The 25925-nt window shown below is 44.0% G+C and overlaps 1 protein-coding gene across 1 annotated transcript in view; it reads left to right on the top strand.

The window, feature by feature from the left end:
* The first annotated feature begins 2775 nt into the window (after nucleotides 1-2775).
* LOC138560969 (pancreatic alpha-amylase-like) overlaps nucleotides 2776-25925 on the top strand; it is a 200509-nt gene continuing 177359 nt past the window's right edge. The window contains exon 1 of the mRNA XM_069642753.1: nucleotides 2776-2994. Within this exon, the coding sequence (XP_069498854.1) occupies nucleotides 2776-2994 (219 nt within the window). The remainder of the gene's footprint in view (nucleotides 2995-25925) is intronic.

Raw genomic sequence — 25925 nt, 5'->3', positions numbered from 1 at the left:
GTATGGAAACAGTTCAAGCGGATGTCTGGATTAATGAGACCACAGGGTGGAATGTCAGTGTTGTTGAAAGGAGAAGATGTGATTAGTGAGGATGGGGAAAAGGCGAATTTGATGGGGGAGTATTTTGCGGGGGTGCACAGTTCGGGGAACTTCTCAGAAGTGGTGAGGTTACGAATGGGTGTGGTAGAGGAGGAGATGCGAGAGGTGTTGCCGAATGTTGGGCCTGGGGAAGAGCAATATGAGGTCCCGTTTTCGATGTTGGAGTTGGATGGTGCGATTCGGAAGGGGAAGTGGTCAAGTCCAGGGGTGGATGGTGTTATGTATATATTTTTGGAGAAGTTGCCGGTAGAATGTAAGTTGGAAGTATTAGCTCTGATCAATGAGATTTGGAAGAGTGGTGTTTTGCCGAAGTTGTGGAAAAGAGCGATTGTGGTGGCGATTTTGAAGGGTGGAAAGGTTCCAACGGAGTGTAAGTCGTATAGGCCGATTGCGTTGACTGTTGTGATGTGTAAAGTTATGGAACGGATGGTGGTTGAGCGATTGGGGTTTTATTTGGAGTCAAATGGATGTTTGAGTGACTTTCAGAGTGGGTTCAAGAAGAATCGGTCGGTGTCTGATCCATTAGTGAGATTAGTGACTGGGGTGGAAGAGGCATTATGTGATGGAGAGTTGGTGGGAGCGTTCTTCTTGGACTTGGAAAAGGCTTATGATATGGTGTGGAAGAGTGGGTTATTGGTAAGATTGTTGGAGATGGGTGTGAAGGGGAGGATGTTTCGGTGGATAAGGGCATTTTTGGCGGATAGGACCTTTCAGGTGAGAGTGAGGGGGGTGCTGTCTGAAGTTTGGAAGATGGAGAATGGGACACCGCATGGAAGTGTGATTAGTGCAATGCTGTTTAATGTGATGGTAGATGGGCTGATTCGGGCTATGATGGGAATCGGGTGTCAGGTAGATTTCTTTGCGGATGATGGTGTGGTATGGGTAAGAGGGCGGAGTTTGTTGATGGTGCAGAGTCGGTTGCAAGCTGTGATAGTACGCATGGAGGAGTGGTGTGGGAAATGGGGCTTTTCGGTTTCTGTGGAAAAAAGTGTGAGTATGGTGTTTTCGAGGAGAAGAGTGCAGCAAGAGTTGAACTTGGTTTTGAAAGGTGTGAGGGTGAAGAGTGTGAAGGAGTTCCGGTACTTGGGGGTGATTCTGGATAGAAAGTTGAATTGGAATGTGCAAGTGGATGGAGTGGTGGACAAGTGTAAACGCAGGCTGAATTTGTTGCGGGCGGTGACTGGGAAAGAGTGGGGTGCGCAGCAGAAGTGTTTACGAATGTTATATAAGGGATTGATTTTGAGTGTGTTAGATTTTGGTTGTCAGGTGGCTGTGGCTTTTACAATGAGTCAGAAGTTGCGGTTGGATAGGGTGCAGGCAAGAACATTAGGGTGTGTTCGGGTGTGATGAGGTCCTCTCCAATGAATGCGGTTCAGGTACTTGTGGGGGAGATGCCATTGGGATTGAGAAGGGATTTGTTGAATATGAGGTGGTGGGTGAAGTGTAGTGCGAAGAGTGTGGCTCATCCGGTATGTGAATGTTTGCGATATAATTGGAGGTTTGACTATTATGGGGATCGGTGGAGGAGGAAAGGGGGCACTTTGGGGTTTCACATGTGGGAGAAGGGGGTGCAGTGGGGTGTGGGCGAGTTGATGGTTGTGACAGATATGGATCTGGTGAGGAGTCCGATGTGGATGATGGGGCCTCCAAAGGTGTGCTTGGAGTTGACGAGTGTGGTGTCAAAGAAGCGGGGTTTGCGAGGTGAGATCAAAGCTTTGGGTCAGGTTTATGTGGCAGAGAAAGAAGGGTGCAGGGTGTTTACGGATGGTTCAAAGGATCCGGTATCTGGAAGAGTGGGAATGGCGTATTATTTGGAAAGCACTGGGGAGTATAAAGTGGGGCGTCTGACGGATGATGTGTCAATTTGTACGGCTGAGTTGGTGGCGATTGCAATGGCGATTGAAAGGGTATGTGAGTTGAGGTTTGAGAAAGTAGTGGTATTTTCAGATTCATTGAGTGGGTTGCAGGCGATTGTGGCAGGGGATGGTGATAGGAAGGATGTGATTTTGGATATCAGGAGAAAGATTGATCGGTGTGTGCATGGGGGGATGGATCTGGAGTTGGCGTGGGTCCCCAGTCATAGCGGCATTCTGGGAAATGAGTTAGTGGATCTGGCGGCGGGTGAGGGTATGAGAAGGGAAGCGGTTGATGTAAGGATGCCTTTGAGTGTGGATGAGATGAAGGCAGTGTTGGTGAGGCGGGTCATGGATGAGTGGCAGGAGAAGTGGGTGAGTGGGGTGAAAGGCAGGTGGATGTTTGGTATTCGTGAGAAAGTGTCAGTAAAGGTGGATCCGGGAAGTCTAGAATGGAGGAGGGGGGAGGAGGTGATGTTAAATCGATTGAGAATAGGGCATATGGGGCTAATGACTGTCTGTTTAGAGTGGGGAAGCGAGAGTCGAGGGACTGTGCGGTGTGTGGAGTGTCTGAGACTGTGGAACATTTTCTGTTTAGGTGTGAGAGACATGCTGTAGAGAGAGAATTGATGAGGGTTCGATTGTCTGCGCAGGGTGTGGCAGAGTTGAGTGGGAAGGCTTTGTTGGGAGGTGACGGGGTGAGTGGCAGGAGGAGGAGTAGTGTGTTGTTGGATTTTGTGAGGCAGACAGGGCGGTGGGAGGAATTGTGAGTTTTACGTGGGATGAATGCTGAATGGTGGATAGGTGCACATCATCCAATTGGATGGGGAAGCGCCTGCGTGGGTCCGCCCACGCCTACACTAATTTAAAGAAAGAAAGGCTCCTTCTGCTGCTTGCGGCTCTTGGGCTTTCCTGGGCTCAGTATAACCCAAATATCAAACCTGGGAGAACCGCCGTCGTCCACCTCTTTGAATGGCGCTGGGCAGACATTGCAAGCGAATGTGAACGCTATTTGGGACCCAATGGCTTTGGTGGGGTACAGGTAAGCAGACTTCAGAAGACCACGACAAAGATTATTTTATTATATATATATATATATCTTTGTAAAAAAAAAAAAATAACTGGCGGGATTACAGGAAATTGCACTGCAACAAAAGCAGCCCCAAAAACGTTATTATTTGAATGCATTTTTACACCAGGGCAATATTTGCCCTTGTCCTAGCACCAGTGAAATGCAAAAATACATTCAAAGAATACGCTTTTGCACACTTGGGACATTTTAAAATTGGTTTTAGATGCAAAGTCGTTTTTCAGCATAATTGGAATAATGGTTCAGAAAACCCTTTCCAAATATGCATGCTGTTCACATGGCCCATTTAATTAATAACGGTGACATTATTTTGGAAATCACCATCTTTGATTTTTTTGTGAGTGGCTTGTCAACAATTATAGGATTTTTCTGCAAATACAAAGTCTCCTCAATAAACTTGATCCCTACGATTTGATGTAGGCTCCTGTTAAAGCTTCTTTCGTAAGGAATGAAGCTGGTAATGACAAAGACGACCAGCTTGGCTTCTACATAGGCATTATATAGACATTCATCCTTGTCAGCTATTAACACCATTCACCCCGGGTTTTACGTCATTGGGCTGGTTTGGAAAAGCTGAAGCGGGAAGTGAAAATATGATTTCACCGGGGGCAGTGTATTTTCAACATTTTCACACTAAGGAAACATGTTCGTTCTCCTTGCCTGGAGGAGCAAGTATGCCACGTGATTTCATGTTGCACCTATCGTTTGTTAATGCCCTATCTTGCACACAAAAGGATATACAGAGCGTGAAATCTGAAATGCAGTGCTTGGGCATGACAACAATTGCAGTTGGTGTATGTGTCACCAATCAGTCAAAACTAGAACTGGTCTTGTAGATCACTACAATATATTTCAATTCACAATTAGATGGCTGATTTTTTGCATTATCAGAAACAAAGATTACAAAACAATTTAATTTACGGTGCAAAACGCAATCTTAATCTTGCAAAGTACCTCTTTTACCAATGGAATATACCACTTGTGTAAGTAAAGGTTATTTTTTGTAGTCAGGTTTCTGTTAAAACTGTTCAAAATGCCCCAATCAACAGTAACAGTTTTAAGCATGGCAGCAGCGCTATATTCCACTGTCTGCCACGGATCTGCACCCCTCATGCGACAGTGTACGCTACTAGGTAAGCCCAACAGGGCTACTGTGTTTTTCTCTGAGGCCTTTCACCATCAAGAAAAGGCTGCCGCCATTAACTGCACTCCCCGGCATCAATGACGTGCACACAGAGCCAGCCCCTCTATCCTCCGATTGGCCGCATCTTTGTTCTGAAGCCGTATCAGGGGAGACGCCAGGCAAAGCTGGCCCCCATCCAAAGGCCCACTCTTAAGGCCCTGTTCTTTTTCTGTTTGGCCTGTCCGGCCGTGGTCGGAGTGCCTGAAGGCGTTCCACACCCCTCCATCTATGATGGATCTAATCTTACCTTAAAAAGGAACAGTTCAAACTCTCGATTCCCCAATGGAGGAGCATCTCTTTAAGACTCAGGAACATATTTGTGGGTAAGCGCTGCTGCTATAACCCATCGTAATTTCGCTATTATGCCTTTCTTACTGCATCAGAAGTTTGGCCTGGCCATACAACTCCTTGTGGCCCCGCATGAGGCCCCTGAAGGATCAGGATTGTGCACACATTGGGCAGACCGTTGTGCTAGTATGGTCAGCCACCTGCCAACGTTTCTGCTCCCCCACTCATAAACTTGCAAGTTCTCTGCTAGGCCACACTACTATAATCACAGCTGAGTGCACCGCTCAATATTTGTGTATTATTAGGTGAGGCTGTCCAATTTCTGCACTTTCTACAATGTCATTTTGACCTACCTATAACTGTATACTCAATGCAGCCTCCCACACTAAGATGTGAGGCTGTCCAAACTATGCACCCTATCAATGTCGCTCTTTACCTACCTGTAACTGCATACTTGATGTACCCCACCCCCGCACCATGAGGTGAGGCTTTTCAAATTGCGCACCCTTATCAATGTCGCCTTTTACCTACATGTATCCGCACAACTGATGTAGCCCCCCTTATCATGGGTGTGGCTCTGCCATTCTGTGCACCTACCCTAATAATGTCTCTCATGCATTTCCTTACACTAGCAGTTGCCCCCGTACCATTAGGCATGGTTCCACCAGACTTTTCGCTCACAATCCAGCTTATGTTTGTAACATCGTGATTGTGCTTGATCATTAACTTCTATTATCTCACCTTGCACTTACTGTCACTAGCGCCCTGGTGCCTGAGGGTTGGGTGCACTGCTGTAAATGTAAAAATAAATAAATAAAGAGGCATGTTTCTGTTCACTTACACAAATGAACTGCATAACAAAAAAGTTTCATCACAGGACATATCAATCCATACCAGTTTCAAAAGATAAACAATCAATTCATTAAAAGCAGGGTTGTCCAACTCCAGGCTGTTAGGACAGTTTTTCTAAAGTCCACCCAAGGGGCTTTATAGAACTATACCTTAGGCAATACAGTAAACTCCAAATCTTAATATAGACCTGCACTGCATAATTTGGTCACTTGGACAGAGCAGTCAGACTTATTTTAGGAGGGAGAGAGGGCTGTAGATAGATACAAAGAACTTGCAGCATACATATGGTCAATAGAAAAGCGGATACACTTATGTATTGTAAACATAATGGTTTATTTTATATATACACAGGCAAAGAGAATTCTTTAGAAAGGTAAGTACTTTTATCATTAATAAAAACAATTATAAAAACCAACGCAATACTATCGTATGTAAACCAAAGTATAAACCTTATTTAGAATCACAGTACACAGTTAAAGGTGTAACCACACTAGCAGACTTTTAGAATGACAGTATGTAATTCAAGTTAAGCATACCCTATTGGTAATAAGCTATGCTACGTATTCAGTTTCAGGAATATTATAGTTATAGCAACAATGCTACAAGTAGGTATCTTGCACTATATGTAACTTATTATTCTTTCAGGAATTATACATTTACCCCACATTTCTTTTCAAAATAGTGGAACACAATTCAAAGGTAAGCAAGATCTTATGAATTACTTGTCTGAGGGGCAGTATGCACTTCATGGAGAAGTAACAACTCAGGATAGACATTTAGAATGTCAGTAAGCCATTGAAGGAGCGTAAAACCCTATTGGTAATAAACCCTTATACTTATTCTTTTTCAGGAATGTGTAGTTATATCAATGTTACTTTTCACAATAGTGGAACACAATTCTAAGGTAAGCAAGAACTCTACAGATTTTTCAGAAAGGCAGTATGCAGTTCAAGGTAAGCAAAACCTAATGTTACACATTTACAATGGCAGTATGCTATTCAAGGTGAGTAAAACCCTAATGGTAATACACTGTTATACTTCTTCAGTTTCAAGAATAATACAGTAATACCAACTCATTTACTTTCTAGAATAGTGGAACACAATTCAAAGGTAAGTAAATAACTTTGTATACTTTTCAGAATGGCAGTAAGCAATTCACAGGTAACAACTTTGTAACACTTTGTAACTTATTCTTCTTTCAGAGATAATCTGTTACTACGCTAACACATTATCAAGTAAGTACTTTGCAACACTTGTTATCATTTATAGTCATTCTAAGGCATGAGTGATCTCAGAGGCAGAAGAGGGACACTGGTGGTCCAGTGGCCAACAGTAGGCAGGTCAGGATAGGCACAGATGCAGAAAAGTCAGGGTTTCCGAGGATCTCTCATCCAACAACTACAGACTTCAGAGTTATTAGAAAGTGTTTAGGGACTTCGTAGAAGGCTCCCTTAGATGCATTCCAGTGTTAGGTGTGGGCAAACGGTATTGGCGAATTCCCAGCAACATGAACCACCACCCTAGGGACACAGGAGCGACACAAGACTTTAGGTAAGTATTCCCATAGGGAATAAGGATGTTGTGCTTCCCTCCTATACCATTAATCACAGTCCAAGTACTGTCCCATTTTTCTTACTAAAAATGGGTTTCCATTCGGTGGTAATATATGTAGGCGATCCTGTTTATTTTATATGTGGAGAGCAGGCCTATCCCTGGTTACCTAGAAATTGAGGAGGGACGTGTTACTTAGGAATACTTTTCCCTGGGGTACTCCTTTACAAAACATCAGACATCTCCAAACTGTCCAGATCTAGACCACGGCGGGATGATACAGGACTGATTGCAGATGACATAGCAAAGTCATTTATACCATTTTGGGGACAAGCAATAAATTCATGGAATATAAGGAAACTGTTGAGGGTGTTAGAAAGGACGATAAATTGAACTACCGATGTACTATATAACATGACATTGGAGAAGGGAGCAGTTAGATTAATGACACTTCAGAATAGAATGTCTTGATGTAATTTTGGCTGATCGTGGGGGTGTGTGCAAACCGTGGGGACAGCGTGCTGTGAATTTGTAAGTGCCTCCTCCCCTACGATTTTTGAAGCAGTTAAGAAATTGCAAGTCCTGAGTTCTGACATTCATGTCCCCACAGGTGGTTGGAATCTGAACATAAGCACATGGTTCTGTGAACTAGTGCGTTCATGGGGATGGAAACTAATTGCAATTTTAGTGACGATACTTGGGATCCTCATGTTCTGCTGCTGTTGCATACACTGCCTGTCAATCTTTTGTTCTGAAATTACAAATGAATGTGTACACGCAATAAAGGCGAAACCCCCTCACATTTCAGATAAAAGTGCAAATCATGAAATTGAAACAATCAAAGAATTCATGGCAATCAACATTGAAGATGACGATTATAGTAGCATGCATAGTTCAGAATTAGATACATGGTCAGATGAAGATGAGATGTATTGATGATGCTCTTGGTTTACGGCCAAAAGGAGGGTTTGTCAGTCCAGAAAATGACCCTAATCGTGTATAGTATGTATATTAGGTTGGCCGGAAACCAATTGTATCATGTGACAAACATTGCAAACACAGAATCGTCAGTATAACCAGAGGGCATCCATTTTGTGTAATATCCACCATCTGCTTTTTTCTTCGCATTATGTCTTGTGCTTTGCAAAAATGTATTTTATTCTAAAAGCTCATACACGGTGCGAGGCCACAGCCTGCGTGTCGAAAGATCAACCCAGACAGGAATGCCAAAAAGTACAGAAATACATTGTTTTCCTCCCTCACTAAGTCCTTGGAGGCAATCAGAAACAGCATTTAATCAGCGGCCCAGGTGCCAGCCTGTCTCACCAAAGCTGTAGCAATAGGCAGTTAAAGCATGAATTATATTCTTCTAACGGTCCTCCTTCGCGGATCTGCCTCAGAGCAGGCTGACCCCCCAGTTCACAAATAGAAACGGGTAGATAACATACTAGGGAATGTGTCTCTCCTACGAACATGATATTCTTGCTGAAGAAGAGCTTTATGTTCTCCACTACAAAGAACTGTCTCTGCAACTGTTGCTTGAATAAGTTTAATTAGATTAAAGAAGAAAGGTCATAATGTGTCAAAATTGTCATGATTGTCAATCACAGAACCCTAGCTCTAGAAGATACATTATGGGCAGTTTGATTTGCCTTCAAAGATTACATGTTTGTATATATGTTACCGCTTGAGCGATTCTCGCTCTCTTGCGTCTCACGAGGTCTGGGTGACACACGTTGCAAGACGTTAGACCCCAGTCGGCCGACTGAGTGTACTTTGAAATAAACAATGTTACTTGGAAAATTGAACCTTGTGTCTGTCGTATCACTAGTATATGGTGATTGTGCCTTAGTTTCCATATGCAGGGGTCTTTATGGCCTAGCATCCTGAGATGATTTGATGTACCCGTGGCTGTTAGATTCCAGCTGAACATAACAGGGGGGATGGCGCCTGCAGGCTGTGTCCTCCCGGAGTACACGTGACTATGTGTCTTGTGCAGTGAGCAGAGAAAATGTTTGCGGAATGGCCTCACACTTTTCCTGAGGTTGATCTCCCATCATTCATTTTCATTATCAAAAAATCAAAAAAAGGTCAGCCGAGCAATACACTCCCTGTGTGGATGTTTGAAATCCTCACACCTCCATAAATAAACATTTAGGAGCTTAATTCATTATTAGCACCTGAAAATCAACCCAAGGTAGCAGGAGGGTTTCCTATGATGTTACAAAGTATAAAAGGTGCACACATTTTAACCTACAAAGATTGCCTGAATATGTTCTGGAGAGTGCAATCCTACCAAGCATATTCACATGTCCTGACTAGATATTCAAGTGGTCTAGCGGGTAGGTCTTTTGACTTTTGTCCGGATACCGGCTTCAACAGCAAAAATGTATAAAAACTTTAAAACCCTTGAAGGGTGTAAATGGTTTTCCAGGATCTAAGATCTGTAGAGACATATTTGCCAAATCTCAGATCTGAGAACATTCGGCCCAATGACCAGCACTGCTGTTCAGTTTATTTTTTGGTAATTTTGTTATTGGAGATCTAGAACTATACATTAGTATAGTGTCTATATTTTAATTATCATTGTCTCTTGAGCTTGTGTTTTTGTAGAGCCGCTGGCCCTCAAAATACAACCTTGCAGTCATTCTCATATATTCTGTTGCAGGAACTTGGTGGGTGCTTGTGGGTCGGATACATTTAAAATACTTAAGAGATAGATTAGGATGTTTTTACTAACAGAAATGTATACAGCATTAGGAGTGAAATGTGATTGAAGGACGGATGCACAGCTTCTGTTTGTTCAGCTTTTTACCCACCCACTGACCAACCCGTGCTAGGCTTATAAGCATGGCCACTCACACCCACTATCCATTCCTTACCACCCAAAGCACACCCTCCTGTAACATCCAAAGCATACCCTCCTGTGATCTCCTTTAGCCCTCTGTATCATGCAGTGACACACTTTGTGCTGTGTAGAGCCTGGCAGTGTTAATTCTAAGCAGTTATAGAGAGAGTTAATGGCTTATTTGCAGCTTAAACGAGCTCCTGTTGTAATAAAAAATGTCTTAAACAAGTTTGCCTTCAACCACTTCATTTATAAAACATGTGTGTCCTCACATCTGTTTCTTGCACTGAATTTCTGTTAAGACATGTTGGCACAGCTATCAGTTTTGGTCTAGTATAGGTATTAGTAATACACCAGGCACTCATATCATTTTTCCAACTCGTGCCATCTTATGCCCAAGAAGTACCATTATAGAAGTGGCTGGAAATGCCTATCCAAAAGCCAAAACTGTTGGCTTGTTTTTATAGTGCTCACTGTGCTTATGGGTTGCTTCACAGAACTTATTAGAAATGTATAGTTTCTCATGACACTAAATGGCTTATGTGTGACTCTAGTAATGTCCCTTGTCGCAGTGTTAGGATACTTAAGGGCCAGAACATAGTGTGTGCAATTCAGTGGCTTTACAGACATGTAGGGCCTGATTTACCAAAGTGTTTTTCAATGGACAAATCCCTTTGAAAAACACTTTGTAAATCAGGTTCATACCACGCTAACAAAATCTACAGTTCCTCATGACGAGTTTGGTGGTAATTCAGTGGCACATCTGTTGAATTACCACCAAAATTATTTATCATTATCGCCACTTGATCCTGTGAGTTTACCACAGGATTACAATGGGTGGTAGGGTGGTGGTGTTCCTAATTTATATAGGACTTCATGTGGATTTTGGCACATTTACTGCAAGCAGGCATTCCGCTGCCGTAAATTCTCCGATTTATTTTAGGGAAAGTGGAGGATTTACCTCCAGCTTTTTGCTGATGGGAGTACTCCACTTTTCCTCCAAACTCGGAATTCGGCGGTGCTGTGAAAAAGGCAATAATTCCCTTACTTCCAAAATAAGTGTCAGCAACAGAATTACAGCAAACAGACCTTGGACAACTGTGCCAAAAAGGCTATTGTGACATTGACCCAATGTACCTACTGTCCACAAATCTTCTATAACCAAACACATTTTTACAGTCAGCATTTTAATATGCTATACTCCATAGGAAATAGCACTATTTCTTTATAGAGAGTAGAGGAATCACATCGACTGGTGCAACACTAAACCCATCCATGTCTGCCTCCAAAATCGTGTCCGGGTCCGGGTTCCCTGAATGGCGAAATACCGGGCCATTCCGAGTATGGAGGGCCCGGTATTTCCTCCTTCAGGGAACCCGGGCCCGGTCCTTCCCCATTCCCATTCGAGCCCCCATAGGGCTCAATGGGAATGGAGAGGGAGCTAACAACGGGCCCATTACGAACGGGCCCCTTGTTAGCTCCCTGGTCCCCTCGCGGGACCCGCTCTGGATGTCTGGATAAACCAGACGTCCAGAGCGGGTCCCGCGAGGGGACCTCGTAATAGTGCGGAGTGGGTTTAACAGCGCCGGCACCATTACCGGCGCTGTTAAACCCATTCCGCACTAGTCGTAATGAGGCCCATAGTGTCCACAAATCTTCTATAACCAAACACATTTTTACAGTCAGCGTTTTAATATGCTATAATCCAGAGGAAATAACCCTATTTCTTTATAGAGAGAGGAGGAATCACATCGACTGGTGCAACACTAAACCCATCCAGAGCACTTTGAGATATTTTCACAATGGTCAGATATCACAATTGCACATAGGAACACAGCTTCAGCCCTGAAGGCGGACAAAGACTGCAATGCATTGGCTTCAGGTGTGTTTGGTTCCTCTGGATTATAGCATATTAACAATTTGACTGTATACATGTTTTTGGGTGCAGGAATATTTGTTGAGACTATGCACATTGGTTTAATGCCACAGAAGACTTTTTTTGCACAGTTTTGAGAGCATGTAGTGCTTTGGAAATGAATTCAGGGCCTTTTGCAGTAGATTTTCGGTAGCCCCAAGTGTCACAGGCATTAGCTATGGAGCTCCCCGAATTTTCATAATCCATTTAAATTAGGTGGTGGCCATCCTTTCTTCATCTATCCTGGAAACAGAATTACCATCACTTTCTTACAGCACCACCAAACAAGGCCCACATTCCTTCTAGGTTCCTTACTTAAGCAATAAGCCCAGAGCAGGGGGGAATTACGACTTCAGGTAATGCCCCAGGGCCCATAGTCGCTTGTGCCTTAACGAAGGCCCCGGGCATTACCTGAAGTGGTAATGACCCCCTGCGAGCGGCTTATTGCTATTAGTACCCTGGCCCGTAAAACCGGGGAACTAAAAACATTTTTGTTTCTGTGCCTTTCCATGGCAGCCATTTAAAAAAGTAAACAAAAAAATGGCTGTCCTGGACGGGAGAAGGCACTATACGTAGTCCCTTCTCTCTTTCCATGGCGTCCATTAATAAAAGTAAACAGAAAAATGGACCATGGAAACGAGAGAAGGGACTATGTGTAGTCCCTCCTTCCTTTCCATAACGGCCTGTTGCAGATTGGGAGCGGACACACTGTGGACAGAAGTATTCCCAGCACATCTGCTCCCGAAATAGACTTTAAAGTAGGTAAGTGGTGATGGGGAGTGGGGAGGTAATTCTGTGGATGTGGGAAGGAGAGGAGATGGGGAGGACGACCAAACTTACCTCGTTGCCTGGCAGAGGAAGATGGCGGCATACCTGCCTACATTTGTAGACAAGAAACCCAGGGAATAACGCCACCGACACCCTGCCCACTTTTCAGCAAGTCCCCACCCACATGCTTTACACACAACAAACCCAAACCCGACGGCCATGGCACTAACAACCTCTGCGTATAGTTGAGCCCTTCACTGATCTTCCCTGATGTTGGGCAGTACCTCAATACTTTCATTAATGTATCTCCAAATGAGATGGCTTTTATGGTGCTCATGCTAATCTTGCAAATGGAGGGAAAGAGCCATAATGCAGAAAAAAGATATAGCAAGAGAAAATAAAAAGAAAGGGATAGAAAAGGGGAATAAATAAATGCAGAATTAAAGATGAAAGCAAGAAAGAAGGGGGAGGAAAGAAAAACGTTTTTTGGAGAAAAAAAAAGGTAAAAGTAAAATAAAATGGCCAAATGACCAGAACAAATAAGGGAGGCAAAACGAATACAATTAAAGTGAAAAGAAGCGAAAAAGGCAAAAGGTCTGGAAAGGAAATGGCAAGAAAGGATTGAGATGTGGGGGTGGCGGCGGGGGTGTGCTCTAAAGGCTGATCTGCCCAATGGGCGTGCTCCACTGCTTTGGCTAGTAGACTACTTTTAGTTAAGAGCCTGTTGTTATCGATGTACTTTTGGGTACACTGTTTTCACATGGCATGTTTAACTTTATGTTCGTTTTTTAATGGCACGAACAACCGTTTTCCAGTGGCTTTGAAGTCGTGGAAGAAAAGACGTCAGTAGTGACATGCCAGGATGCAGTGTTGTGACATGATGGGCGTGATATGGCTAATCAAGGTTGTGGGTCGCTCACATCGCGGACCAGTTAAGACATTGAAGTGGGCGTAACACGAGGCCATTAACTCCACTCAATGCGCGTCGGTATTGTGGCTAGGAAGGAATGACATTAGACAAGGTAAGGGACTTCAAAGCTTTACCGGGTCCCACCCATGCCTCCACTCGATTGGCTACCAGCAGTGTTCCATTATGGCCAATCGCATGGAGGCATGGTACTAATTAATGATAATCAGCGTCTCGCATGAACAGCTTGATGTCAACAGAAAGGTGCAATGTGTTATATGGAAATATTCCCATAAAGGCTCGAGTTAAAGTGAAAGTTTCTTCCCTATCGCCACCTGCTGCCTGGCCATGGTGCCACATGGAAAAAAGTTACTTATCTCTCCAAGGAGAGTATAAATGTAGACCGGCCACAGTGGCGATGATGACCAGGGGCAACATGAGGCTCCTTCTGCTACTTGCGGCCCTTGGGCTTTCCTGGGCTCAGTATAACCCAAATATCAAGCCTGGGCAGACATTGCAAGTGTATGTGAACGCTATTTAGGACCCACTGGCTTTGGTGGGGTACAGGTAAGCAGACTTCAGAAGACCACGACAAAGATAATTTTATTATATATGTATTTTTTTCAAAAAACCATAACCGGCAGCATTACAGAAAGTTGCATTGCAACAAAAGCAGCCCGAAACGTGATTGTTTGAATGTATTTTTTAAATCACGGCATTTTTTAAATCACGGCAATATCTGCCTTTGTCCTAGCACCAGTGAAATGCAAAAATACATTCAAAGAATACGCTTTTTGCACACTTGGGACATTTTAAAATTGGTTTTAGATGAACCTGCACGATGCAAAGTAGTTTTTCAGCACAATTGGAATAATGGAACACAATTCAAAGGTAAGTAAATAACTTTGTATACTTTTCAGAATGGCAGTAAGCAATTCACATGTAACAACTTTGTAACACTTTGTAACCTATTCTTCTTTCAGAGATAATCAGTTACTACACTAACATATTAGCAAGTAAGTACTTTGCAACACTTGTTATCATTTCTAGTCATTCTAAGGCATGAGTGATCTCAGAGGCAGAAGAGGGACACTGGTGGTCCAGTGGCCAACAGTAGGCAGGTCAGGATAGGCACAGATGCAGAAAAGTCAGAGTTTCGGAGAATCTCTCATCCAACAAATACAGACTTCAGAGTTATTAGAAAGTGTTTACGTACTTTGTAGAACGCTCCCTTAGATGCATTCCAGTGTTAGGTATGGGCAAACGGTATGGGCGAATTCCCAGCTACATGAACCACCACCCTAGGGACACAGGAGCGACACAAGACTTTAGGTAAGTATTACCCTCAGCCACACAGTACCTCAGCAGGGAAGAAGAGCTTGCAGACAGACACCTGCATGATGCAACAACACAGGACCATCTCTGTGGATTCTTAGTCGTTGTGATGAAAGAAAGGACACTGGATGGGAACTTGCAGCAGTAGTCAACAGAAAAGGCTCCCAAAAAAGGATTCTTCAGTGCTTCTCGCTACTCTGGGATTTTGGCACCCTTTTCAAGGTACCAGATGAAGGACGGCCATTGCTGATCGGATTCGCTTTACTCTCTCGGTCCAGCACTCTGTTGAGGGGAGTTCAAGGAGTGGAATCATTTCTCTAGAGGTCCAGCAGGAGTCCACTAAAGCTTCAGTGAGATTTATTCTTTGGAAAACATTGCACATGACTCAGGCTAGAGGTCCCGGATATTGGTGGTTTGCAGCCCAGGAAGGTCACAGCTTGTAGTGGGATGGCTGGGATGCAGGTCTTCATTAGACTGATTGGTCCCACTAGTCTATGGGCCAGAGTCATCGACTCCGCTACTCCTCTCTTGCATCAAAGAAGGGGTCAGCACAGGCAGAAGTTACACATCAGGCATCTCTGTTAGCTGGAAGTAGCTAATGCAGTCTTCTCCCCCTCTTCTTCTTTGCATCTTCTGTTCCAGTGGTCGACTTGTCTTCAGCTTCCAGATCCAGGCCAGACATACACAAACCCACACACATCCTCTGTAAACTCTGCCTGCAGTTTATAGGAAGGGTGGTTGGCTGTCCAATCCGTGGGGACTGGATTCTCTCAGGCACACCAGAAGACAAAGGTGAGTGGAGTTCCGGACTCCTCCCTCACTTTCTGCCTGCACCGACACTCTGGAGTCTGGGTGGGCTACCCAAAGAGTTACTGCCGAAGACAAAAGCACAACAAGGACCTCCCCCACCCAGGATGTCAGAAGAAGGACCAGGAAAAGACAAGCATACTAAAAATGGTGAAAAAAGAAAGAAGCCACCATTCTAGCAGAATGGTCACCCTTCTGTGCATGTATAGTTTGACAGCCTCCTAGTAACATTCATAAACAAGTCAGTAAAGTATTTCCACTGCCACCAGCCCTAATAGTATGTTTCCCACTGTAATAGAAATGTTACAGGAGCAGTGAGAAATGGTATACCATGTATCTCCCCAGCACTCCCCATGAGGTGGGGTGTGCTGGTCTCACAATATAAAATGTAGAGGGGATGAAAATCCCTCTCTACCCATGACAACATGTGTTCTGCAAGGTAAGTCAAGAGAAAATGAAAAGGGAATCCTAAGGGGCAACCCATCAACACTGCACAGAAAGTGCTGCGTGCTGCAATAATACAATATAGATGCCCAAAAAGTTATCGGAAAGTATAGATGCAAACCTAAATTATGGAGAGTGGGAAAAAGTAAAACCATAAAAAGAGTAAAAGAAAGAGTGTGTGGGGAAAATGGTTCCCACTCACTCAGGAACATAGAAAAAGAAGGAGTCGGCGCTGAGTCTTGGGAGTGAACGGAGTGTCTCCCTGATTGCCGTGATTTCGCAGTGTGTCTACACTGCTGCCTGATTCCTGATTCGGCTGTGGGCGTGCCGAGCAGCTGTGCTGAAAGACCCGACTCTCCAGCGGAGCGGACGCAGAGTCGGCGCTGAGTCTTGGGAGTCTTAGGAGTTTGAGGGGTGTGAGGTCCTGTGCATTCCTTTGGGAAGGTGATGAAGGTGGTCCTCTCGCCCAAAACTCGGGCGCAGCGCAGGTTCGAAGCTGCCACAATGGAAATAACGGCCATGAGAAAACGAGGCAATGCTGACATGGCGGTCTGTGCTGAAACTGTGAGCAGTGTATTAGAGGAGCCGGCTGAATTGACATCCAACGCAACTAACGTCTCCATGGAATTATCTCCCGCTGCTTTTCAACAAGTAAGTGCTAACATGAATGCCTGTGCTCAACTTACCATGCATGAACCATTATTCGCACCTAAAGTGGCAAATCGTGCACTTGCTGAGCAACATACACAGCAAATACTGTCAAGCCCCTTGTTAAGCCCTCTGTTTGGTTTGTCGGATAAGCCCTGTGGTTCACTTTCTGCTGAGACTGACGTGAACGACGAGCCCTCAACGCGTGTGGCCGAACTTGTGGTTGGAGCGAGGTTGGCCTGTGCGCTGGATGGGTCTGACATGTGCTTGACTTGCCCTTATGATGCAAATCAGAAAAACTGCAAAGGCAAGAAGTCAGTGACTGGCCATCTGTCTACGACATTGCTCAAAAGTCTGTTTCATTAACTCTTCACTTAATGCCCCTCAAGAGTCTTGTATGATCCCCAATTTAATAGCAGAGCCGGTTGGCCCGATTCTAAGCGAGCCTTGCCGACGGTCGCCTGATGATGACTCCCCGAACAGTAACAGCGAGAGCGTTTTTTGTGAAACAGAGTCTCCCAAAAAGTCGATGCAGTGCTGTGATCCAGAGACTCTAGAATCTGCACGATCCACTACCGTGCTTACAGTTGATGTCCCACGGCACTCCATAGGTAGTGCTGACGACGATGCTGTGTTTAGGAGATCTTTGGAAAATTGTGAAATACGGCGGTTGAGCCCCTCTTTAGACCTCCAGCATAAAGTTTCAGCGAATACTCATTCCATCACTGATACCGACATAGTATATGGTAGAGAGCGAAGAAACTCGCTGGAGGTGGTCAACAAATTGCTGGCTGATCTCACTCGCATAAATCAACAAAGAACATCGAAGGTCAAAATCGGCAAAAACATTGATGTATCTAAAACGGCTGACATGGAAAGTGAGTGCTTGCAAGTCGACAGTGGGACACGTCCTCTACTTGAGAAGCATCAGAAGAATGGAGCTGGTTACCTGATGAAGCGTACGAGACTTGATGAAAGCCTTTCACCCAGTTTGAGATGCTCTCAAAACAAAAAAGCTAAAAGGCTTGTGTACAGTATTTCACCTCCCTACACTCTGCCCCCAGAAATAGAGCATGACTCTTGACGTCCTCGCTGGACAAGTGTCTTCGGATTCCTCGTTGATGGAGCGGCCGTATCCCAAGATTAGATGGCCTGCTTATTACAAAAAGAAAGGTGTGCCTAGTAAAGCAACCGTGCCTGAATCTGCAAGGAACATGCCAACAATGCAAGATTTACAGGCCCTGATAATGTCCTCTCTAAACTTATCGATTGCTCCTTTTCTTAAACTATACGAAAGTTTAAATGACACGATCAAAGACCTGTCTGCAGGGGTCTGCAGATTGTCCAATAACTCAGCAAACCTTGGAAAGGAAATGTCGGAATATAAGAATATGGTTGAAGAGATGATTAGGAAGTCAGATATAACAGAGGCCGCACTTCTAAATCAAATCACAAATGCAAATATTGACAAAAAAACTACTGGCAGAGGTTGCTAAAGAAGCCTTGAAAATATTCCATAAAAATAAAGGCTGTGATGTGCAGACAAGTGATCCTCTTTGTCTAAAGTGCCAAGCGCAAAGAACTGCAAATGATGTACAGATATCAACAGTAGCTGCCTCCGACTAACAGACGTATGCTAAGGCGAATGTGCTTGTGGAACACTCTATTGCCACTTTGGATGGAAATAACGACTGCTGTGTGGTCGCATCAAAGGTTCAAACTCCAATTAGTAGTGAAGTAACGAGTCTCAAGTCTGGTTTCGCCAAAGTGGTAATGGAGGCCCAAGATGTGGCAAACCTGGCTCTACAAGATCCACAAAGACCATCCATGTCGAACGAAGTCATCATTCAGGAGCTGCACTCCTCTGTACTACCTCAGGCAGCGATGAACATTGAGGCGGAACCCACTGGGTTATATTCTATATTTAAACCTGCTGGGGAATTACAGAAGACGAGTATTTCAAACAGCTCCGTAAATGGGGCCCTAGGAATGAAGACTAAAAACCAACCAAAAAAGAAAGCTAAGAGACACAACAACAACTCGCTTAAGTTTCTGAGGAATCTTAAAAATTTGGACATAAGGGTGAATGGTGTGCACACAAAATCAGCTCAACCAGCTCGCAACCAAACTGAAATAAGCAGTTCAAAACAGCCAAGGATTCGAATGACTCTTATACCCGTATCAGTGATATATCCGACACTTTGATAAATGTTTCAACCTACGAGGACAAAGACCTTAGCAACAGTGAAATAAAAGTAGATCATGAACGGTCAATGTTTGTTCTCAAAGAACTAACAGCAAAAGAGAATTCGCCACCTCTGGCCACAAAAGTGGGCCAATCTGTTGTCCCGGTACAATTGCAGAACAACCAACAGTCGACGGCCGATCAGGCCGTAGGTGATGGTAAGCGGCCCTCCATGATGTCCCCTAATGTACATAACAATGGAATGATAATCTCAGATGAATCACAGACTTTATCTAGAACATGTCAATTGATTCCACTAACAACCAGTTCATCACCTGAAAAAGAAGCGGTAAATTCGAAATTCGTAACGCTAGAGGACAAAAGAAAGCTGCTCGAAGCAAGGGCGAGAGCGTCTAGTGCCTTGCCGCTTAATAAGGTTGTCAGCATAGGATGTAACGGACAGGTGAAGATGCCGACGGCTAGCGAGTCGGTGCTCCCTGATCTTGCTGGTGTATCTTGTGACCCTGGAAGGATTCCTAGGGGACCGGTACTTAGCTCTCAGGTCAAGTTAGAACAAGAGACGCAAAAATTACCGAAGATGAAACAAAACGTCAATAAGGAAAGAGAACCTCATTCAGTGAAACAAGATTCTCATGGTCTGCAACGCCTGATACTCAAGCGTATTGAATCTTCGGATGATCTAATCTTAAATCGGCACAACGTACTCTGGTTGTGTCACTTGATTCCAAGTCTAAGGGCAATTGAATCTGATGACCTTAGAATTGTAGAATTCTATGATGAGAAGAAAAATGATGCTGTCTTCAATCAAAATTGATCGCTGAAGCTTTGCTTGATGCTGGGCCTGTCCTAATGTCCTTGGGGTTTGATATATCAAGAGCAGATGGCTGCTTGCAATTGCCAACTCATAAAAGAGATCCTTGTGGCACAGTAGATGTGAAGAGTCGAGCCTGCACACAGCAGCCTGAAACACGACCATGTGCTATATTGTCTGAAAGCCCAGTTCTGAAGCCTACCCCTGTGGCAAAATCATCTAAACACATGCTGACAGGAGAGTGTATACGAATCACTGTGAATGGACCCATACGCAGTTCCAAGACATTTGCGGAAAGTGAGACCGCTTTAACTCAAGAAGAATCTGACTGGTCTTGGCTTGCAGGCTCGTTAAATAAGAGTGATAATAAATAACGCCAGGCGTCTGAGACGCAAAATATATGTCGACTGGCTTCCTGGAACAATAGAGGCTTTAGCCATTTGTTTCAAACATCATGGGCAACTAACTTGGATCTGCTGTGCCTACAAGAAACTTGGCTAAGTTCCAGTCCTCTTTTAGAAGGCTTTGAAATTGCTTGTAATCCGGCGATCCGCCAAGCCAAAGGAAGACCTATGTCGGGCTTGCTGACAGCAGTGCGAAAGGCGGCTGGTTTCAGGATTATAGACTCTCAGAACCTGTCTCCCTTCATTCAATTCTCAACAATTGGCGTATCCCAACCTAGCAAAAAGAACATTGACCGCCTACATATTCTTAATGTATATTGGAACCATCGAGATAAATATGCATTGTCTTTTCTTGACACTGTGACAACTGTGATAGACGACCTCCTTGGGACAGAAGCTTCGCTGAATCTGATTGTTTGTGGTGATTTGAACTTGGTCTGCGTGAAAGAGAAATTCCAACTTGAACCTAAAGCAGCACAATGGTGCGATTAAATGGACCTTCGTGCCATTCACATGCTAAATGGCAACACCATAGGCGATATCCCGGCGCAGCCAACTTGGAGAAGAGAGGAATCAACATCAGTACTTGATTACATTTTCGTAACCGAAAATCTTCTTAAGAGAGTTCTGCACCTCAATGTCCAAAAAATGGTTCATAGTGATCATAAAATGGTACAACTGACTCTTCACAAAAAATGTGTCTGCCCGCAGCAAGTATGGCCTTTTATGGTAAAAATAGGCCCAAGCAGGATTCGACTTAATCTTTTAGCTACTGAAGTAGAGGCTATAATATCAAAATTTAAAGGAAATACTGAGGCTCTCGAATATCAACAACTATTAGTTCAATTTGAAGAAAGAAGATCCAAATTGAGCCATGTTCAATTACATCGTAAACACAAATTTGATCTTTGTGTGCTGCAGCATAAACGCCTGATGAGACAGGATTTAAGGAAAACCAAAAACATCTCCAATATAAATGTAAAACAAATTCGAAGAATGATCAAACAGAAATACAAACATTGGCTTAAGTCACACGCGGCCATTATACTGCAAAATGATTCTGAGAAGATGATGGCAAAAATGGAGGGGCGCAATTCAGCTGAATTCTGGAGTCTAATAAACAACTGTGTAACACCCCAATACGCTCTACAGGCTAACGCTGTTAGTGAGCAAGCCTGGGTTGAATTCTACTCTGCATTATTCAGCAAAGACGATCCAGCAAGCGTCAGTGTATTTTTGCCCGAATCCAAATGGGACTTGCAATTTGAAAGAGGTGAAATTCTCTCAATAATCAATGGATTGAGTGAATGCAGAGCGCCAGGTCCTGATGGACTAACTAATTACACAATCAAACGTAACCCAGAACTATGGGCAGACTGTTGTGTCACTCTATTGCAATGAGTGGATCTACCCCCAACTCATGGAAAAGTGCTATTGTGGTTCCCATCTTTAAAAAAGGTGATCGAACCAACCCTAAAAACTATCGCCCGATAGCACTTCTTGATGTTGTGGGGAAGATTTATGCAACTCTGCTTCAACGCAAACTTGTGAGGTGGGCAAAAGAATCTAAGCATATAGACCAGAGTCAAGCTGGTTTCGTAAGAGGAGTAGGTTGTGGCCTCAACCTGTTGCTATTAAGTCTCCTAAAGATGGAAGCACTCAGAACTAATACAAAAATCTATTTGGCTCTGATTGACCTCTCGCAGGCGTTTGATAGTATCAACAGAGAGAGGATGTGGGAAAAACTGATTACATGGGACTGTCCACCTAGTTTATTGAGTGCAATTCAGGAACTGCACTCTGAGACGTCTATTAGAGTTCGGTTGGACTTGAAGGGCACTCTGTCTGCAAAAATAAACACACTTAAGGGTGTGAAGCAGGGCTGCCCCTTGGCAGCAACAATATTCAACCTGTTTATATCGGATGTGAACGAGATCTTTTGTGGTAACAATCTGTTCCCCCCAAAAATACACAGAGTACCCATTAACTACCTGCTATACGCTGACGATCTCGTCTTAATAGATCAGACGCCAATAGGTCTTCAGCGAAAAATCAATCTTATAAATACCTACATAACATCAAACGGATTGCAAATCAATAGACTAAAAACTGAAATTTTGATATTGGGGAACCTTCCAGGAGTCCTCGGTAAGGGGTCGAAAGAGCTTTGGTATATTGCCAACGAACGCATCAAGATCGTAAAACGTACGAAATATCTAGGTATGACCATCAGTGCAAGCAGAAACGATGCACCATGGACGGAAGTGGTGAAAAGCAAGTGTCGGCAATTAGCAAGCCAAGCATGCTTAATTAACAACAAATATGGCAAATTTTCACTGAAGCCGACAATTTTATTTTTTCAGCAGAAAGTGGTTTCGAGTCTGATTTACGAAGGTGAAAATGCCTTCGGCTGCTCAAATGACTTATGGAACTCACTAGAAAACATATTTTGGTCTTGTGTACTTCACCTACCGAGGGGTATCGCAACTGTTTGTATACGGTATGAGCTTGGCTTAATCTCAATACATGCAAGAGTTCTATGGAACTTGCTGAGCCTTTACCGTAAAACGATGCTAAAGACTCCGGCACCCCAATTCCTAATTGTGCACATGCCTGATACTGCGAAAGACTATACAATACTCACCAAGTGGAATCAGCTATGTCAAGATCTGTTAGGCGAGTACGACATCACTACTACTTTGCTAGTGGAAAATCCGGATGCAGCAAAGATGAAGATTTGGCGGCTAGATTGGATTAAGACCTGTGACCTAAGAACTAAGTGTAAATTAATGCACGAAGTCCCAGGCGAGGCAAAAGCTTTTAATCAACGCCACTCTTACCTAACGCATCTGCCAAATCAGCACGCAAGAGCCTTGTACATGAGATTCAGACTAAACGCACTAAGTACAAAAGAACGTTTAAGCTCTTGGCCCAAGTATGCAAATATTCATCAAATGTGCCGCTTCTGCAATCTTGATATAGAATCTCTAAAGCACTTGATCATGTCATGCCCGAGTTTTGAGAAAGAAAGAGGACGGATTTTTTCGCCACTCATTCATAATATTAGCCCAAAGAGCTCGGAAGAATGGTGGGAAATGTTCTTCGAAGGCTCAAACCGAACAGTATTATTTAATTTGATAACCTTGCTCCAGGTCATAAAAACAAGGCTGGACATGAAGGAACCAACTCAAGTGCCCAGAGTCGAATGAATCTTTGCAGTGCATATGGCTTGGACATCAAGATTCATGTAGCTTGTGAAATTGTGTGTAGAAGGGTGGCGAGGGAAATGGATTCTAAAAAAGGATAAGGATATGTTGTTGATTGTGTTTTCTTGTCCTGTATTTTTAAAGGTTGAACAAACCATATAAAAATAATAATAAAAAAAAAAAAAAAAAGAACCTCTAAGTCCAGCAAAAGGTGCTTGGGGTCTCACATGCGACAGTGATTTGGCACATAACTGAAAATAAAGGGGGTCTGATTTAACAGTCCCTCAGGAGGTGCTTTAACTCCTGAAACTAAAATAGGCCTTTTTATGGTATCTTTGACAAAAGGTCCCAAGGACCTAGAGGGGATCCCATGACTCCTAGCCACCTATCCCTCTGGAGCAGTTTGGGTCTCAGGTCTCATAGTTGGAGTTTTAGTGGCAGAGCATGGTAATGCTCCCACTTCCTCTTAGAACTGGTTTTGCCTGTGTTAGAGGTTGTCCTACTAACATTAAGATTTTTAATTACATCCCGTGTAGAGGATCCAACAGTCTTTGAGTAATTAAACCCTGACTTAGTTTTACTGAAATTACTCCAGGTTGGGGAACTGACAGTTCCCAAGAGGTCTCCATTATTCCTATCCACCTCTCCCGTCCGGAGATGGTTGGGGCAAAGGTTTTATATCTGGAGTTGAACTGGAAGAGCATGGTTTAGGCTCCCATTTCCTGGTATCCAGTAATATGGTCGCAGAAACATTGCAGTGTTAACAAAAAACCATGGCAAAAAGGCTGTGGTGTGATCCAGTAAAAGTGTTTCCATCATACCACACAAGGGGGCCGGGGGTTGCAGGGGTGTCACCCGCATCCGTTGCATGGATCGTGGGGGCCACACCACAGCCTTTTTGCAGTGATTATTTTTAAAAGGCCCATTTTCACAACTACTGTTTTACATGGAACCCATTTTCCTCTAGCTCTTGTTCTAGATTTGCCTTTGTTAGAGGTTGCCCTTCTAACATTAGGACTTTTAGAAAGATCCTTGTAGAGGACCCAAAGTCTTATAGTAGTCTCCAGAAATAGAGACTCTAGCCATTGCAGTCATCCTAGTCACCTCTCCGGTAGGAGCGGGTGTTGTCAAAGTCTTTTTAACAGAAGGCCTGGGGAAAAAGCTATGTTTAGTCTTTTTCTTACTTTTTAGGTTGTTCATCTTTTGAGGCCTGGAGGTTTCCCTCTGTGCACTCTGAACCAAGGAGATACATTCATTTCTACCTTTGGGTGAAACGTCTTCCCTGACCTTTGGGTTTGGCCAAGAACACCTTATTTCGGGTAAACCTTCTGGATCACCTCCACTGTATAAATGGGTTTTCAGGAGATTCCAGATTTTGGATTTTATGAACCACCTATACAGTATGTTACTTGAGCCTCTGCTGAGGGTAGGGTCACATCAGTGACCTGAACAATGGCATTACTCCACGTTAGGGGTTTCACAGCAACACTTACTTATATGCAAACTTGCTGAACCACTTCCCCCAGTATGTGGAGTTTCAGAGGGTTCAGTCACCTCAGCAGCAGCAGCTGAAGGTGGAGTCACAGAAGTGAACTTTACCTTTTGTTTTATTTATTTAGTCATCATTTGTAAGGCGTTTTATACAACAAAATTGTGTTTCAAAGCAACATAAGGTGAAATGAGAACGGAACAGGGGAAATAATAACAGTTGCAAGAAACAAAAAAGCAACAATAATATACATACAGTCGTGGTCCTACTAGGCCTTGTGGCATTCTGCCGTGCAAGTGCATTGATGAGAAGTGCAGGGGAGGGGGATGGAAAAGGGGAGTGGACAAGTGCTGGAGGAGGACCCTAGATGAAAGTGCTAAGGGGAGTCAAGAGGAGCACTTCAGGCTAAGTGCTAGTACAGGTACCTCTCAAGGGTGGTATGTGGAGCCACTGGGCAGGGGCCTGCAGGGCAATGCAGTGGGCGGTGCTGGTTAGGACTGGGAAGAAGGGCCAGAGAGCCTGTGGGGTTCATGAGGATCAGTCCACTGGTCACAGAGGCAATGGGGTGATAAGTATGGAAGGGGAAAGAGGGAAAGAGGTAAAGAGGTAGAGAAGAGCAGCATTTTGGGCAGTTTCTGTAACTTAAGGAGGTTCGGCTCAAATCTGAGAGGAGCTGGGAGACTGTTCCAAAGGGAGGCACAAGCCACGAAGAGAAATCCCCCCCCTCTCTCTGCTTAGAGAAACGTTTGACAGTAAGAACGTTTGAATTAGAGGAGTGTATGCCTCTAGCAGTGGAGTATTTAGGGAGGGAATGTTGAAGATAGCGTGGTCCCAGGCCCCAGAAGGCCTTGTGGATGATGCAGAGGGTTTGGAATTTGATCCTTGCAGCCACCGGGAGCCAGTGGAGAGATTGAACGGCTGGAGAGATACGGTCCATGGCCTTGTGGCCAAGGATACATCCTGCAGCCTTATTCTGGATTAGCTGGAGGAGTGAGGGGAGAGGGGGAGATTGAGAAAGAGGCTGTTGCAGAAATCCTGCCTAGAAAGGACCAGAGCTCTGAGGACATTGAGCTTCTGGGGGAAGGTGAGAAAAGGAATAATGCCCCTGAGGAGGTGAATCTGGAATTGGGACTTTTTGGTAAGGTCAATGATGTGAGGGATGAAGGAAAAAGTGGAGTTAAAGATGACCTTGAGGTTTTTGGCCTCACAGGATGGTGGGGG

This window comes from Ambystoma mexicanum, chromosome 1q, assembly GCF_040938575.1.
Source record: "Ambystoma mexicanum isolate Mex_15411 chromosome 1q, UKY_AmexF1_1, whole genome shotgun sequence".
NCBI lineage: Eukaryota > Metazoa > Chordata > Amphibia > Caudata > Ambystomatidae > Ambystoma > Ambystoma mexicanum.
This window is presented reverse-complemented; position numbering and strand designations above follow the sequence as displayed.